Consider the following 17,151-nt stretch of genomic DNA (forward strand, 5'->3'; position numbering starts at 1 on the left):
ATTACATTTGTCGTGGCCTTAAAGAATGACTCCTTCACCCAGTACGTTAATTAAAGATGTTCACTTTTTTTTATAGAGCAATCAATTTAAATAACATACTATGAAGGAGTTGGTTGGAGGACTATACACGAGGATCTAGCATTGAAGTTATGAGTTTGACAAAATTTAGTAACTTTGATCCAAACCTTATGTTTGTATTATGAAATTCACTTAATATAGTTGATGATGTATTTAAAAATTCAGAACTCATAAACTTAAAACTGTTTATCGCTTGTGCTTTGTTACTACAAATTTGGAGAATTTGCTACAAGGCATAAAAGGGTATCCCGAACAGATAAGTAACAATTATTCACATTAAATTTGCAGCATTAAAGTATCAACAAATCAGAGTGGCGCAGCGGAAGCGTGGTGGGCCCATAACCCACAGGTCCCAGGATCGAAACCTGGCTCTGATAACTTTTGGTCATTTTTTTGGGCTTTTATGGCATAAAAACAAAATGTTAAAATGTCAACAATCCATGCAGCGAAGCCTGCTAAAATATAATTTTCAGTATAGTTTTGACTTATTTAAATAGTGTAATTTTTCGATGAAGGCGTGACAATTGACTCCGGGTTGCTCCACCACTGTATACAAAAAACAGTGTTTGGCATCCCCATTACCCCTTGAATGCTCTATCCATTACTTATGAAAGGGTCTGACTTATTGAACACATTTATCTATACTCCCAACTGTGTCTAAACAAACGAGTATTCAATAGGTTAAATCCTACAGATAAAGTCGCAACATCATACCTAGTGTACTTCCACGATTGGAGTATGGAGATGACAGTGTATATGCAACCTTATCCATACCTTGTTAAGGTAGAGAGTCTGTCCCCGATAAACTTACGGCTCAAGCAAAACCAAACGAAAAACCGAATGCACACCTAATGAAAAAAATACATTGCAAATTATATATATGAATGCTTGGAAAACCAAGCAGCAACGTGTCTGACCTTGTTGTTTAAGTGAAAGCTTATACAGACCACAATTGTAACAAATATATTCAAAAGAAAGAATAATCATTTATAAATACATACAGCTGAATAGGAGGCAAGAATAATACATGGAGAACATTTTCAGAGACATCTGTTAAGTATGTTCTTGAATATCTGTTATGCGTTAATCGTGTTAACATTTCCTTTAAGGTATGATGAGCTCTGGCCTCCGATCTACATGCCCAAACTGTTTTTTGTTGGCAGAGTTTCTCACTGTTAGCTAAGGGAAGTCTGTTAAGTTTTCATAATTTTGATTGCTGTCTCCATGGGCAACCACCTTCAAATGCTTGGTCCAGCACATCTTCCACTCGTTTAGCAAGTATTATCTGTTGAGCAAAAAGATCATTACAGTTTAAAATACTCGCAATGCTTGTACCTCGTGAATCATTTATAAAACACACACTTTTACTGTACAACCCTTTGTTTTTGGTATAGTGACCACACACTGATATGACACTCTCAAGGCCGGCTCAAGGGGAAAGCTAGTAAAATATATGCTTTAGGCCGTCAAAGTTTGGAGGCCCAAAAAACATTTAATAGTGAATGTTATGATTTTATCCACTTGAGACAATACTGAAGTTTATAGGGACAAAAAGTACATAATCTTCATATTAAAAAAAACTGCTTACCTTAATAGTAAAATTTACAACTTCAAATGAAACTACTCAAATCTTCATATTAAATTGAATTTTTTTTTACAACAATGTCCAATGCGATGTATTTCAAACCCATGGCTAACATTTTATTGACATGAATAAATCGATACCAATATAAATAATAATATTACTGTGTGAAAATAATGGTTTTATGACTTTTAAGAATACTATTATTATAACAAGGACAAAAACGGAATGAAACAATACCTTTTTACGCATTAGTGTGTGAATTAAAATTTTCTTATTAAAATTGAGTTGGCCCACTAATTCTATTGAACCAAGTCACCAACAAACTCTCAGTAAACATGGAAATTAAGAGTTATACTTGACAAATACCTCAAGACTTGAAAGCACAGTTGCTGGGACTTCAACCAGGTCCTTCAAGTTCCTCTCTGGCAGTATAACTCTTTTAATACCATATCTATGGGCAGCTAAAACCTGTACAGTACATTGTGAGTGGGATTAGTCAAAATAAGACCTCTTATTTGAGTATCGAATACACCCATAGTGAAGACATATGAGCGTTTTCAGATAGCAGATAAAAGATATGTAACCCCACACACACCATAAAACGGTGGTTGTACTGGAGCAAAAGCTTCATCGAACATCCATTATGATGGGGGAGTTTGGGTGGAAAAATATTGTGCCAAGTTGGACACATACCTTATCCTTGACACCACCAACAGGCAAGACCATACCTCGGAGAGTCATCTCTCCGGTCATTGCTGTGTCTGCTCTTACTCTTTTTTTACTGAACAATGAAACCAGTGATGTAACCAGGGTTACACCAGCTGAGGGTCCGTCCTTAGGTACAGCTCCGGCGGGGAAATGAATGTGAATATCTCGTCCCTCTAGAAGATTAGTTTCTTCAGAAATAGCTAGCTTCAGTTCTGTGGCCCTGGCACGAACCTATACATTATACAAATAGAAGATTCTCTTAACAAGGGAGTAAGAACTACTTAGATCTACGACTATTATAACAAAAACCAGAAAGTTTTCCTTGTAATCAAGACCTAGAAAAAAGATATGAAATTTGTGGGCATCAGGTGGAGTATAACATGTTCTCCAGGTCCAAGTGTGCAAATTCACAGCATGAACGCTCTCTCCTATTACCTATTTCCACTTTTTGCAGGCTACCAAGACGAGAACCTTAGTTCTGATATCATAAAAAATGATAATATCCAAATAACTTCATGCAGTGTTGAAAAATCAAGCATAATCATTAATGCAGTATTAGATGTATGAAACATTTTTGTAGTTTGTTTTGCAGGCATAAGAACATGTAGAGTTGGAAAAAAATGTTAGTAATGGTAAAACTGTGTTTCTTGGAAGCAAGAAATTCGTCCAAATTATGGAAACAAAGAATATGTGTTCATTTGTCAATGATACAACGTAATATCTGAGAAAGGTGATGCGGAATCTAAAAAAGAGTAAAAGAAGGAAAGAAGAATTAAAACAAGCAGACTTTTTATGTACTCAACAGTCAATTCAGATTCCTTGTATGCAAATTTAAACTACACTACTGATCATACAAGTGAAGAACTAGAGTCCTCCATTATGTTCTGGAGTAAGTTCCTTAACAAAGTTTCCACTTGTGCAATGAAGTTCAGTAAGATCATGTGACGTTGGACCTTGTATGTACAATACCAAAAGAGATTACTTGTATGGCTTAATTCCTGAACAAATTAATAGCAAGAGAGAAAATTACCCATGTCAATGCAATCTGAGCAGATTCTTTGATAACATCCCCAAGTTGGCCAGTGAGATGAAGATCACCTTTTCCCACCATTGCTGTGGCTTCAACAAACTGAACCTCGCCACCAAATGCCGTCCACACCAGTCCAACAGATACACCAGGATTAGCAACTCGTTCTGCTGTTTCTCTGTCATCATACCTAGGTGGCTGCACCACAAATCACTACATTAATCTCACATATCAGAAAAAATAATTTCTAGATTCAATTAGGTATGTTGCTATGAAGTAATCGAGAAACATTTAAGGTCATGAGTCATGACCGGCTACATTACAGGTAATGTGTCCAAGTATTTTGGGCATCACTCTAACTAAAAACCCTTTTAAAATACTATTACGGAAAGGACCTAACACAACCCATAGCTAGCTCATGAAGTGAGGAACTGAGGATTGTCCAAGACCATATAAGGAGTCAACCATTTCCTCTACCATTGTGGAGCACTTAATACCCCCATGCATGCCCAAAACTAGATATTAGGAGCATGGATGATATAACATATGGGCCCAACATTGGGGAGATCACCAATTGGGATGGGTCCAGCAGGTATCAGAAGAAAATGGACCTCAGGCCTAACTCAACCGAAAAGTTAGTTTATGATGAGAAGATTGTCCAAGACCACAAAAAGAGACGACACACCATTTTCTCTACCAATGTGAGAGCTGGACAAAAACTACAGATATCATTACACAGACAACGACCAAGAGAGGCTGGAAAAAATACTTACACCAAGCACCTTTTCCACCATTGGTTCATCAACCACCATAGGTGAGGCAACCCTAAACGCACCAGAGATATCATGATTATTGACACCCATAGGGATAACTTCCATTTCAACCTCGGCGCTCTCGGCAAGTTTGTCATCCAACAGTGGTGAAGAAATTCGTTGCACATCTTTGGCGAAAGGCACTAAATGTTCTTGTTCTGCAACTTTGACAGCCGCTGCACGTGCTAAGGCAGCTAAATTCCTTTCTAGATTACGTACACCTGCTTCCCTTGTGTACCTTTGGATTACAAGTTGCACCATATCCTACAATAACCATAGACCAATACAAAAATCATGTAAGCTTTCAGTTTCTTTATCACAAAGAGATTACCTCTCCCCCAAAAAAATTTAAATAAGGAAAAAAAAATCTTTAGATAATGAGTATGTGGGCAAGGGTATAAAAGACAGACAACGCCCTCGACACAGGATTGATTACCTAAACACACCGAAAAGAACAAACAAATGCAGGAAATGTCAACCATTTCACTACATGCTGTTATAGTAAAGTTTTGCATATACAGTGTACATGGCTGAAATCCTGTGAAAAGTGTAAATTTTTGGAAAGCTTTTTGGAAGATAGTTAAAAAGGATGTTAATGCATTGGACAATATTATTTTATTTTTTCCACATGCATTGGGACAATTGAGAAATAAAAAATATGACCACAGAGAAAGATCCTTAAAGGTCACATCATAGTCTTTGTAATGGTAAATATATTAGCTTTGTTCAGATAATACAGATTAAACAAACAAAATGTGACACTAATATGATCCAACAATAAGATGTGAACAACTGCTTTTAGTAAACTAGATCATCTAAGATATCATATGCATGTATTTCAATTACCAATATTACTCCAGGAAAGTGAATACAGTATGCAATCATTATATGAACTTAAAGAAACATAAAGCATGCTTAATGTTTCTCACATTTCAGTACCTCGGGTATCTGAAGGAAGTCAGAACTTAAACCATGCTGATCAAGAACTCGAGGAATTAAATGCCTAATTGCTATCTTAAGCTTTTCTTCTGGTGTATATCCAGGCAACTCAATGACTTCCATTCTGTCCAGGAGTGGGGGAGGAATTGGCTGCATCCTGTTTGCAGTTGCCACAAAAATAACCTTTGATAGGTCAAACGGCACATTCAAATAGCTAAATTTGAATTAAGGAATCACTGCAAACACACATGTAAGCTCAAGTCCATCGCATTATTAAAGTAAATGAATCAATTAACCAAGACCTATACAACAGTCTTTTCAGCAGTTAGTGAGCATGCCAGCTAGTAGCTTCATATGGAACTTACAAATATGGAATAAGGTATGCAATGATAACCAGGAAAGATTAGCCATCACTATCAATGTTTGTTACTTAAAAAATACAAAAGATACTTGAAAGAGAAGAAAAGTGAAAATGAAAATGTATCATAGCCAGAACCATTTGGATCCAAATATATAACAAAGAAAAACAACTCTGAAAGGATACTGATCATTGAACGTTTTGTTCTGTTCGGGATCAAGAACCTCCAGTAATGCTGATGCAGGATCTCCCCTCACATCAGACCCAGTCTTGTCAATCTCATCCAGCAGCATAACTGGATTGTGAACACCTACTCTCTGAAAGTTTAAACCTTAAATTAGACCTCAATAAATGAGAAACCAGTAACAATCCTTAAGCTTGTACTCTATAGAGTAGAAAGACGATGCATCTCTTGTCAAAAGTTAGTGTAGACTAGAGACATAGCGTTACCATGAAGAAATTTTTCAGCTAAACAATGTACACATCCGTGGTTTTGTTTTTCTAAAATAAAATATATTCTCGCTGCATTCAAAACTGCAGTAAGGAACCCAACAGAAAGATGCCAGCTACTTTGTTTATCGTGTTACTTAAGAGCAGCAAGCTTCTTGACAGAATACTGGAAATTCATATGAAGGCAGTAGTCAAGAGAGGTGGCTTCAGTATTTAGGGGCCAAAAGTTAACATGAAGCTCTTGGACATCAGAACCAAATCACTCTACCCCCACGGGGTAGTGGTAAGGTCTGCGTACATTCTACCCTCCTCAGACCCTGCTCCTTATCCACTGAAACTAACACAACTCCTGCTCTAGATGGAACAGACAATCTTTTGACAACCAAGCAAGAGCATACAATAGGATCTATGTCTAGTGCAACTAGACCAACAATAACGGAAGCAGGTCAAAAGCAAAACACATCACTTGTTCACTATGCTAGACGGATCCTTCAAAAACCAGTGGGACCCATGCTGGACAGACAAAATTTAGTTGTGATTGTGGAATACACACCATATTTGTTCTTTACTAGGTGTGCATGGACAACTATGGCCAAGAAGCGACTGACTAGAATTTGGGCTTTGATATGCGTTTATACACACAAAGTACTAGAAAATTTTACAGTTCTGTAAGACAACTTTTTCTATAAAGGCAATTATGTAAGACAATTTAATGAAATAAAATCCAGGTACTTAAGGAATCTATTTGTATGAGTTTTGATTCAATGACTTCGCGATTAACTATATGTGTGTATTCATTTTAATCTATACATTTAATTTTATCTCAACACCTGTGTAAGTACTCATATCCGTATCCCCGCATCCTAAGATTTAGGAGATAATGAATCTTTCAGATCCACATACCCAGATAAAAAACCCATGTGACCAAGTAACATGGCATATTCCTAATCCCGTTGCTTTATTCTTTAAAACTTTTCTTTCCTGGGTAACTTAGTTGAAACTGTATTCAAGATACTGCAACCAGCAGATACAAAATGAAATGACAGAAATCATCAAAACTAACAGAAAGTTAGGTCTGCACCTTCAACCCATCAACTAGACGCCCAGGCATGCTTCCAATATATGTTCTCCTATGCCCTCTGATATCGGCCTCATCTTTGACACCACCAAGGGAGATGCGTATAAACTTTCTGCCCAAAGCAGCAGCAATAGATGAAGCCAAAGATGTCTTCCCAACACCTGGTGGACCCACAAAGCACAACACAGGACCTCTCGCATCTGGTTTGAGCTGCATTTAATGTTCAATTTACATCAGATTATTTTGAAATCAAGGCATATTTTAACATATGAGATCCCCAGATAAGAGCCCAACCTTCCGAACAGCTAGATATTCGATTATCCGCTGCTTGACCTTCAATAAACCATAATGGTCAGCATCAAGACGCTCTTTTGCAGCTTTTAAGTCCAATTCAAGTTCTGGGCTGGCCTTCTCCCATGGAAGATCAGCAAGTAACTCCAGATAAACACGAGAGCTATTGTATCCAGGTTGCTGAGGCTGCATTTTTTTGAGTCTCCTGATACAAGAATTTGTAGTAAAATTAAAGAGTAGAAATTTTATGGAACATGTCACCATAAACTCAAGCGCACAACATGATCTGCTACACCAGGTTTAATTATAATTAAGTGCAAGCCAATCCTAAAAGATCAAGTAGCTAACAACAAAAGTAATTTGAGAAAAGAAAAACAAATTAAGCAACACCTAACTTGTGCCAGAAGGGTTGTGCTAAAGAGTAGATAGAGACATCAATAAAAAATCCTCAATAGAGAGAGAGTATTATGAAGTATAATCTCCAGGACATTAGAGATTTGTTCCAATGAAACATCCATTGAGGTTTTGGTTTGTATTCACAAGAGGAGAGGAGGGATTCTCCTCCTAAGTAACACAGCATGCAGATATCCTCCACAAATCCATTTTTACATGTGGGCAAGGACCTGCACCTTCTTTATCTTCTCATTTCTTCTCCTCATTCCTCTTTCCCTTTCATGTTCTTCCTCTTCTCTCTCCTTTTCCTCCTTTCCTTTCTCATTGTATTCACTTTCTTTTTTCGTTATTTTGAAAAAAACAATGAGGATGGTCCAAACATAAATAAATCTCATGAAGGGCATTTTGAGTTTCAAATAGTGTACCTTAGTTCCCTCAGAGCATGTTTCCAGATACTTGCAGGCATACCTGCTCCTTGCATCTTCCTTTCCAAGGCAACCAAATCATCTTCTTCATCATCATTGTCACCGAGTTCCTCTTTTATTGCCTTCATCTATAAGATGAATAAGAGTTACAAAACAGAAGCAAAATGAGTAACCAGAGGATATCAGTTTCCAACAGAACCATCTATTACTGTCCTCAGAGGGTTGGGAGAAAGGACTTCAATCATAGAGACCTCAAAGTACTGCGGAAGATGAACAGATCTGAGCCAATATGAAAGAAGGAAGAGAAGGACAACAAAAGTAATAAGCATATTAAGACCTAATCTAATAGTATTTTGGCAGGCACACTAGCACGTGACTAAAATTTTGCAAGAAACTTTAGTAGCAGTGGCAGTGTGAAGGGGAGCAAGTGTGGAGAAAACAGCCAAGTCCTTAGGTTTTGAAAGGTATACCCCTTATCCTTACTTAACAGTTTTGGGCAAATAACACAATGACAGACTTCCAATAGAACCCAAAACCCAATGCTAAACTCCTCTGCCATTGACATTAAGAAGGTGTTGACAGCAAATACTCCCACTTTTTTTTATGAAACAGTAAATACTCCCACTTATTCGAGAGATTCCCTCATCGCCTAGAAAAATGTGGCAAAACTTAAAATGAACTTTCAAAATAAAGAGGAAAATATCAAAAATACAAAGATACCTGCTGTCGCAACAGAAATTCTTTCTGAGACTTTGATAACTGCCCCTCAACCTTTTGGGTAATCTTCTCTGCCACCCGAATTGACTGGACAAGCAAAGGATAGATAAGATGACTCGAGTGCATGAAATCAAGAAGCAACACATCAAACACAAAAGCACAACAAAAAAGTAGGTACCTGTAGATGCCTATCAACTAGCTCAGTAGCTTTTGAAAGCCTTACTTTAACATCAACAGAGTCCAGCATGGATAATTGTTCCTCAAAGCTAATCTCAAAACTAGCTACAAAAATATCAGCCAATTTATGGACAGGAACTGTCTCTAGAAGAACCTTTGTTCTCCCACCAGTCTTTTGTTTCTGTCAAAAAAGGATAACCCAAACATATATTAGTAAAGAATAGATGGATCATCAGCTACCCTACTTTTCAACTTAAGGCATAACACTTGGTTGCAGTTTCCTTCCATGTCAATAGAACTCATTCTGGGATATTTTTCATGTTATTAGTATATACACCTTTGAAAATTGGGGGAGTAGACGCATTATTAAATTTTACTAAGATCAAGAAGACTTCATTGAAATTTTAGGTTTAGAGAATCATCCGTCGCACATAAATCTTACCCATAAAAGAAGAAATTACTAGCTTCTAACAACAAACAGTAAGGGTTTATTTGGTAGGCTGTACAAAAATAGTGTTGAATAAGGTGTATTAGTAATGTTGGCATTGGTAAAGCTAATATTAGTTATGTTGAGATTATTTCTTATGCACAGTTTAATTTGGTGTATCAAAATAACATGTGTTGTATAAGTTCTAAATAAAATTATTTACAAAAAAACCCTCCACAAATACGGTGGAAAGGATGTGGAAGAGGTCCTCGGGGACAATTGTGTCTGATGCATGCATTACAAAACCTTGCATTGCTAATACCATGGTTTTCCATGCATTAGTTATACATAGCATAATACCAAATAGAGTGTGTATAGCTAATGCAAGCATTAGTTATACATAGGTTAAAAAATGTATCAAACAAGGTATTAGTAATACACAAAGCTAATGCATGCATAATGCATCCTACCAAACGACCCCTAATAGTTTTCACATGCCACACGGCTAATAATAGAGGACGTATTTCTTCTTCATTTGAGGTATGTACGATGTACTTGCAATACATCATTCCTGTTTCTCAGGATGCAGATGGTTTTCTTTATTTAATCTAGTTTTGCTAGTATGTCTATTATCAGATAAAGGGGCAGGGGAAAGAATCAAAATCAAGGAAAGCAACATTGGATGCAGGTTGCATCCCCTGTTACATGTAACAGAATCAGAATTACATATCTTCATCCACCCAAAAAAAAATTCCCAGACATAAGTGCTGGAAGTGTTTAAAGAACTTCTTAGCTACTACATAGAGGTAATTGCTTTAGCAGTTGCAACTTAATTGTGCTACAAGGAAATTCAGCAAAGCAGGGAAGTATTTTAAAGAAAAGCTAGCCACAAATTTCACCTGCTCAAGAATGGAAATGAGCTCCATCGCAGTGGCTTTAAATTGACGAGACAATGCCACGAATTCTTGGTCTTGCTCAATTAACTCCAGCTCTGATAAAGACAGTAAAAATGCAAGCAATTCAGAATTCTTGTATGTTATTATTTCCAACATTAAACACCTAGCACTACCTCCTGTCTCTTGGTTTCCACACCCCACCCCCTCCTCCCTCTTCCCCTCAAGAGGCTGGGGTATAAATAAAAGGAAGGGCTATGGTTTACCTATCTACATATGTCCAGTCATCTAAAGAAGAATAACAGAACTCTTACCACCCTTGGTCATATCAAGAGAAGTGATCCGTGCTGTATAATATGTTCCTCTGGTACTAAGTTCCTGCACATTGAATCTGCATAACCCCTCTAGTACAACTATGTATGTAACTCTGCCACTTGGTTTCTCAACTCCTCTTGAGAGATGTAAAGCACGTGCTGCAACTCCCCTGAGTTGAAATAAAATATTAAACTTCACAAATGCTTTAACAAACATGTAAAAAGAGAGAAAAAAAATGATAGTTGACATACTAATTCGTGATATAATGAGTAAACTAACATCAAAACACAGTAGCCATATGGCATATACAAACCAGGGCATCTATGTCAATGCAACTATAAAGGGAATGCATCCTGATGTGTATACCTATCATGCCAGTGTATAACTTCCTGTTGATTTTTTGAGTCGAGCTTGTGGCTATCTGATGTCTCTCCACCCATGCCTGCAGTAATTACAACAACTAAATTCAACAGGGCATAACTGTACTGTTCTTTCCATCCCAATTTACTTGAACTACTGCCCTTTACAAGTCATCCAGGTTTATTTAACCCATTTATCTAGGAAACCAAAGTTTCCACCCCTAAGTTTACTACTTGAAATCACACTTGCATTTTCAAGACATCTTTATGACAACTTACACCATGTACAATTTTTATCAAGTTAACAATTACCTCAAATATGTCTCACTATAAAAGTTCTTTGAGCAAGATGTTTTTTTCTTCTTTTTTTCGCAATAACATTCAGAATAAGGAAGATCACCTGAAGATACTGCAGTACCCGAAGTGGCACTCTCAGCTGAATCTCTAACCGGTAATATTCCAATCAGTCCCTTCTCTTCCCTCTGCCATAACTCCTGCTCCACCAATTTTACACTGCAACACACATTTATTCATATATAAGAAAAAAAAAGAAACATTACTCCCTATATTTTGATCTTTTCTCTTCTCCACAATCATTTACACAATTTACTGTGCAATATCAGCTTCAAATCACACTACATCAACCAATTTCATAAAAATAAAAATAAACGTGGTCATTTCACATCACATCCAACAATTAACTCAAATTCATATGCTTAGCTGAGAACTGCAACTCTCCGCTCATCGTTTCTGCTATAGCTAACAATCCTCAAATTCTACCAATTCAAAGTTCATCTATACAACAAGTCAACGAAACACCTGTAATCCTCGAGCCAATTCACAAACAACTAACTACCTGACGAATCTCTTACATACACAATACACAGCTCAAGCAACACTCATAAATAACAACTATCACAAATTATAAATTTCAACAGTAAAATAGCGAATTGTATTGAAATCTACCTACCTGCTGGGAGAAGTGCATCGAATTCTAATGATCGCACCAGGTAACAAAACTTTGTTCCTGAATGGAAGAATCGCTAAACGGCTCGGAAGTTCCACAGATTCCGCCATAGTTATCTTCCCCAAAAAAACTCTCAGAGTTTTTTCTTCTTCTGTATATTGCTTTGAGAAATCGATATTTATATAGGGAAAATTTTTGTACAGGAGAATGAATAAGTGAAGTAATGAAGGAGAGGTGCAGGTTGAATTCCTATAAAACGACGACGGTTAGTTCAATATTTTCTATTCTTCTTTATTTTATTTGTTGTCCTTTTCGTTTTATTTGTTTTTTTTTTTAATTCTCACTCCTTTGTTTATTTATAATTATTTTATTTTAATTGGATGTTAGTGACTACTAAATACTAATCATGATTAGAATGAGGAAAAAAAAATCTAATTTGGAATGCTTGTGTTGGTAATTTGTTACTTCCGTCATCCATTTTCACTTGTCCCCTGTATTTATATTTGTTTAGTTTGGAAAGTTAAAAGATATTTTATTAGTTTATACATATTTTATCTTTATTATGTATTTTTATTTGATTACTATACTAAAAATAAACGTCTACTTGTACTTGTTCAATTTAAAAAATCAAGAGATAATTTATCATTTGGTTTTTAATTTACCCATATTATTAACGATAATTATTTTTCAAAGCATTAAATTTATTATATTTAAAGGGTGATATAATAAAATTCTCATTTTATTCATTGCTTCTTTGGAGTGTCAAGTCAATACTGGCAACTAAGATGGACCGAGGAAGTATTAATTATTTTCAATTCATTTCTCAATAAGTGAAATACCGTTTGATTATTAGGAGTGATATGATTAAATTGTCATTTTATTTATTGTTTTTTTTAAGATGTCAAGTCAATACTGACAAGTTAAATGAAAAGCGGGAGTACTACTTAATTATTTTCAATTCATTTCTTAATTAATGAAATGCCATATAATTATTAGGAGTGATATAGTAAAATTATTATTTTATTATTATTAAAATATATCATGTCAAATGGACAATTAAACATTAAGCTAGCTCCTAATGATCCTGTATTTTGGCATAAGACCTAACTTTTGGACTCTGTGATGGTCGTAAAAAGTAGTATAAATTAGGCAACAAGGTACCAAGATTAGAAGCAATGATTATCAGCTTAAGTTAAATGGGCTTATTTAACTTAAAATTAAGAAGAAGGTTGTAATAAATAATAATCTACTATCAGATTTAAGTATACTGATATAAATATTTTCTTTAGTTCATTTTAGTTATTGTGTTTACAAAATACGAAAAATAATTTTAAAAAAATATTCTTAAATTAAGTAAAATTAAACAAAAAATATCTTCGATTAATAATTTGGTCTAGAAATATTCCGCCGTCACCGATTTGATCCCAAAATAACTCTACCACAAATAATTTGTACATATTTTACATAGTGTTAACTCAGTGAGACAAGTCAACTAGTCAATCACTACTCGTCGACTTGCACGCTGATTGTTGACTAATTGATGTCTGATGAGCTTTGCCAAGTAGTGAAAAATTTGAGATAAATATTTAAAACACATTTAAATTATCTTATTTTTTTAAGTTTCATATCTAAATTATTTGGAGTGTAAGTTTCATATATAAACTATCACTCTTTAGTTTGAGAAGCACACCTTAGTGGTGTGTGTAATACGCTCTCTCTATTATTTGCAAAAACCTTGACACATGGCATTCCACATAGATAAAATATTTCATCTTGACAAAAATTAAATAATAAACTATTAGTATTAATTAAAAATTGAATACTAAAGTATTATTATCTGGAAAAAAAATAAAAATAAAAAAGTAATTTAAAAAAAAAATTAAATTATTTTCTTACCCCACTCCAANCCCCGTCCTTTATTTTTTTTAATTTCTTTTATAAAATATTTTTAAAAAATCCATGCTTCACCCCCTCTCCCCAAACCACCCACTCATTCCCCCTTCCCCCCCTCAAAAAAAAAAATCTACCCCACCTTATCTAATTCTCCGCTCCTAATTTATTTTTATTTTTATTTTTTTACATTTATCTCGTAAGATATGTACATATATTTTTAGGAATTTTTTTCTACTGATATATCGGCTATAACACAACATAAAGAAAAAAATTATTTTAAAAAAAAGTCTTGCTACAAATAAAAGAAATATTTTCCTAAAATGGTATATATATCTAACACAGAATGAGAAAAAATTGAAAACGGATGGATAGGTGGATTGGGGTAGAATTATTTTTTTAAGAAAATAAAATAATATAAAAATTATTATTTAAAGGGGGGGATGAAGTAAAAAATTAAATACTTTTATAAAAGAAATTTAAACAAAAAAAAACTAGAAAATGAGGTGGGGGGGGGGGGGTACGGTGAAGAGGAGATGATGGAGTGGATAAGAAAAATATTTTACTATTTTAAATTTTTTTTTTTTTTTGGGATAATAATTATTTAATCTTTAATTTTAACTAATACTAATAATTTATTTAATTTTTGTCAAGGTGTAATCTTTTGTCAATGTGGAGTGTGATGTGGCAAGGGATAGTTTAGGTTGTTTTTTACACTTATCTCAAAAAAATTAATATATTTTCCTTTCTTTTTTAGTTTGTCATCCGATTCAATGTTTTGTATTATATTAAAATACGAAAATTTCATATTGGAAGATAAAAACGCTCTATAACAAAAGCGACTCCATATTTAAAAATATTCAAATTCAATACCTTTGATTAAGAATGAAAATAAACTCATAAATGTATGTGAAAAAAGAAAAAGAAAAAGAAAATGTCATTAAGTCTAGTCTTTTTTAAAAAAATAAGTACAACCCTCCTCCCCACCCCACACACTCCAAAATTCATTTTTATTTATTATATTAAATAGAAATAAATATTTACTTTTCTTTATTAAATTAAAAAATAAGACATAATTTATTAATTAATTTTCTAATTTATTTGTATTACTTCCTCTATCCACTTTTAAGGGCCATTTAGGATGATTTCAATGTTCTGTATTATATTAAAATATGAAAATTTTATATTGAAAGACAAAAACGCTCTATAACAAAAGTGACTTCATATTTAAAAATATTTAAATTCAATACCTTTGATTAAGAATGAAAAAAAACTCATAAATGTATGTGAAAAAAGAAAAAGAAAATGCCATTAAGTCTAGTCTTTTTTTAAAAATAAGTACAACCCCCCCACCCCCTCCAAAATTCATTTTTATTTATTATATTAAATAGAAATAAATATTTACTTTTCTTTATTAAATTAAAAAATTAAAACATAATTTATTAATTAATTTCTAATTTATTTGTATTACTTCCTCTATCCACTTTTAAGGGCCATTTCGTATGATCAAGGATGTATTATAGAATCTAATGCATGTATTAGTTATCATATTATTTAGTATGATTTTTAGCCTAGATATAATTAATATATGCTTAGTTATACACCTTATTCAGTATTATAGAGTGTATAATTGATATATAGCAAAATATAATATTAGCAATACATGAACTATTAATATATGGATAAGCATGAATAAAGATAAAATGTCTTTAATATACCAAATAAAAAATATATAAAATAATTGTAACATAATTAATTTCAATATTATTAATATGTGTTAGTAAGTACTTTTTTAATGCACTGCCAAACGATTTTAGAATTTGTTCATCCGTTAATCATTGTCTCTTTAATTTGCAGGAGTCAAAATTGTTAACTATTCTTTTCAAAATTGTTGAATTTATCAAATTCCTTTTCCCCCAATATGGTTGTCTTTTCTACTTTTCAAGAGCCATATAAAATTTTCTTTTGGCTAATATATGAATTAGGTTGTCATCTGGCAATGCATTTTCTAGATATAAATAAAAGATTTATTTTAAAAAATAATCTAATTTTATACCTATACTATAATAACTAACTATATATAAAGATTAAATATTGACCACAAAGAATGAAATTTTATTTTAAAAAATGTTGTAGGCCCTTTTCTTTTTTTTTAGTTGGGTAGGAGTTAGTTCCTACACGTTTCAATTAATTTTACGAAGAATTGTCATTTGTAGTAGTACAAGTGTTGAGATACTCGATATGTTTGCAAAGGTTTGACTAAATAGAAAAAAAAAATATCTAGTATTCTTACTTCGTTAAAATTTACACCTGAAATATTATATTTCTCAATAATTTTATTGATAAATTAGATTACGCTGTTTAATACAAAAATATTCAATTTCTCCAATATTTTGAGCATATGTCAAACTAATAATGTTTCCTTACACGCATTCATGTCATTAGTGATAATTAAAATTAATGATATCATAAGAAAGTTAAGCTTTATCCCATTGTTCCTCCTATATCTACATTTACCTTTCAAACTATTGTAGAAAGGTAGAAAGATTCATTGCGATAAAAATGTAGTATTCATCTTAGCTTTACTACTAGAAATGAAACGGTGTATGGATTACGATAAATGATTAAGCATAATTTTTACTTATATAAATTATAATATATGTAATATAGTTGCTTGGCATTTTGAGGACAATATGGTCATTTTTGTTAGTTTTGTGCATTGAATTAAAGGAGTTATATATATACTCAAATGGATGAGAAAAACATCCTCATTTCCTCGAAATATCTTTGGGAAGAATTATTTATTGAGCTCAATTACAAAGCATGGTGGATCCCCCACCCTTTATTTTTCTTTAATCATTTGACTTGAATTAATTTATGTTTGTGTGATATAATTTTATTTTAAAAGAGGATATTTTTATCATAATTTTTTAAACTTGAAACTCAAATTTGCATGATAAAAATGTTATGACTTGTGATAAGAAGATAAATATTGCTAAAGAATTGTTCAAATTCATATAAGATATGAACTCTCAATGCCTCTGCTCGAACCCAAAATTAAACATTTGAAGCCAATTGTGGTTCCACCCTTGTAGTCTCCCATTTAAATTTGTGTATTATATAGTAAACATGACTCCATAACTTTCAAATTATAATACATAATTCTAATTAATATAAAGTTGAAATTCTAAATACTACTATAGAATATGGTTTATAATTGGGTGAACAATAAGTTGGATGGATGACGATTCAATTGATGGAC

General features: G+C 33.4%; 1 protein-coding gene and 1 non-coding gene across 3 annotated transcripts in view; one reads left to right on the forward strand and one right to left on the reverse strand.

Moving 5' to 3' along the window:
• The first annotated feature begins 383 nt into the window (after nt 1-383).
• On the forward strand, nt 384-455 carry TRNAM-CAU (transfer RNA methionine (anticodon CAU)). The gene has a single exon. It is a non-coding gene; the product is annotated as a tRNA-Met (tRNA).
• A 585-nt stretch (nt 456-1,040) lies between these two features.
• LOC125841392 (lon protease homolog 2, peroxisomal) overlaps nt 1,041-17,151 on the reverse strand; it is a 369,735-nt gene continuing 353,624 nt past the window's right edge. Inside the window, exons 2-18 of one of the 2 annotated variants that reach the window (XM_049520509.1) lie at nt 12,003-12,123; nt 11,433-11,545; nt 11,040-11,115; nt 10,673-10,842; nt 10,365-10,456; nt 9,040-9,219; nt 8,865-8,948; nt 8,145-8,272; nt 7,330-7,531; nt 7,039-7,245; nt 5,694-5,824; nt 5,150-5,363; nt 4,172-4,474; nt 3,402-3,596; nt 2,357-2,602; nt 2,030-2,131; nt 1,041-1,363 (exon numbers count right to left, since the gene is read on the reverse strand). In XM_049520509.1, coding sequence (XP_049376466.1) covers nt 1,280-1,363; nt 2,030-2,131; nt 2,357-2,602; nt 3,402-3,596; nt 4,172-4,474; nt 5,150-5,363; nt 5,694-5,824; nt 7,039-7,245; nt 7,330-7,531; nt 8,145-8,272; nt 8,865-8,948; nt 9,040-9,219; nt 10,365-10,456; nt 10,673-10,842; nt 11,040-11,115; nt 11,433-11,545; nt 12,003-12,109 — 2,634 coding nt within the window. In that variant the 5' untranslated portion in view covers nt 12,110-12,123 and the 3' untranslated portion in view covers nt 1,041-1,279. The remainder of the gene's footprint in view (nt 1,364-2,029; nt 2,132-2,356; nt 2,603-3,401; nt 3,597-4,171; nt 4,475-5,149; nt 5,364-5,693; nt 5,825-7,038; nt 7,246-7,329; nt 7,532-8,144; nt 8,273-8,864; nt 8,949-9,039; nt 9,220-10,364; nt 10,457-10,672; nt 10,843-11,039; nt 11,116-11,432; nt 11,546-12,002; nt 12,124-17,151) is intronic. The other variant, XM_049520510.1, reaches the window with a different exon arrangement.

The sequence above is a fragment of the Solanum stenotomum genome, chromosome 10 (assembly GCF_019186545.1).
Source record: "Solanum stenotomum isolate F172 chromosome 10, ASM1918654v1, whole genome shotgun sequence".
Classification (NCBI taxonomy): Eukaryota; Viridiplantae; Streptophyta; class Magnoliopsida; order Solanales; family Solanaceae; genus Solanum; species Solanum stenotomum.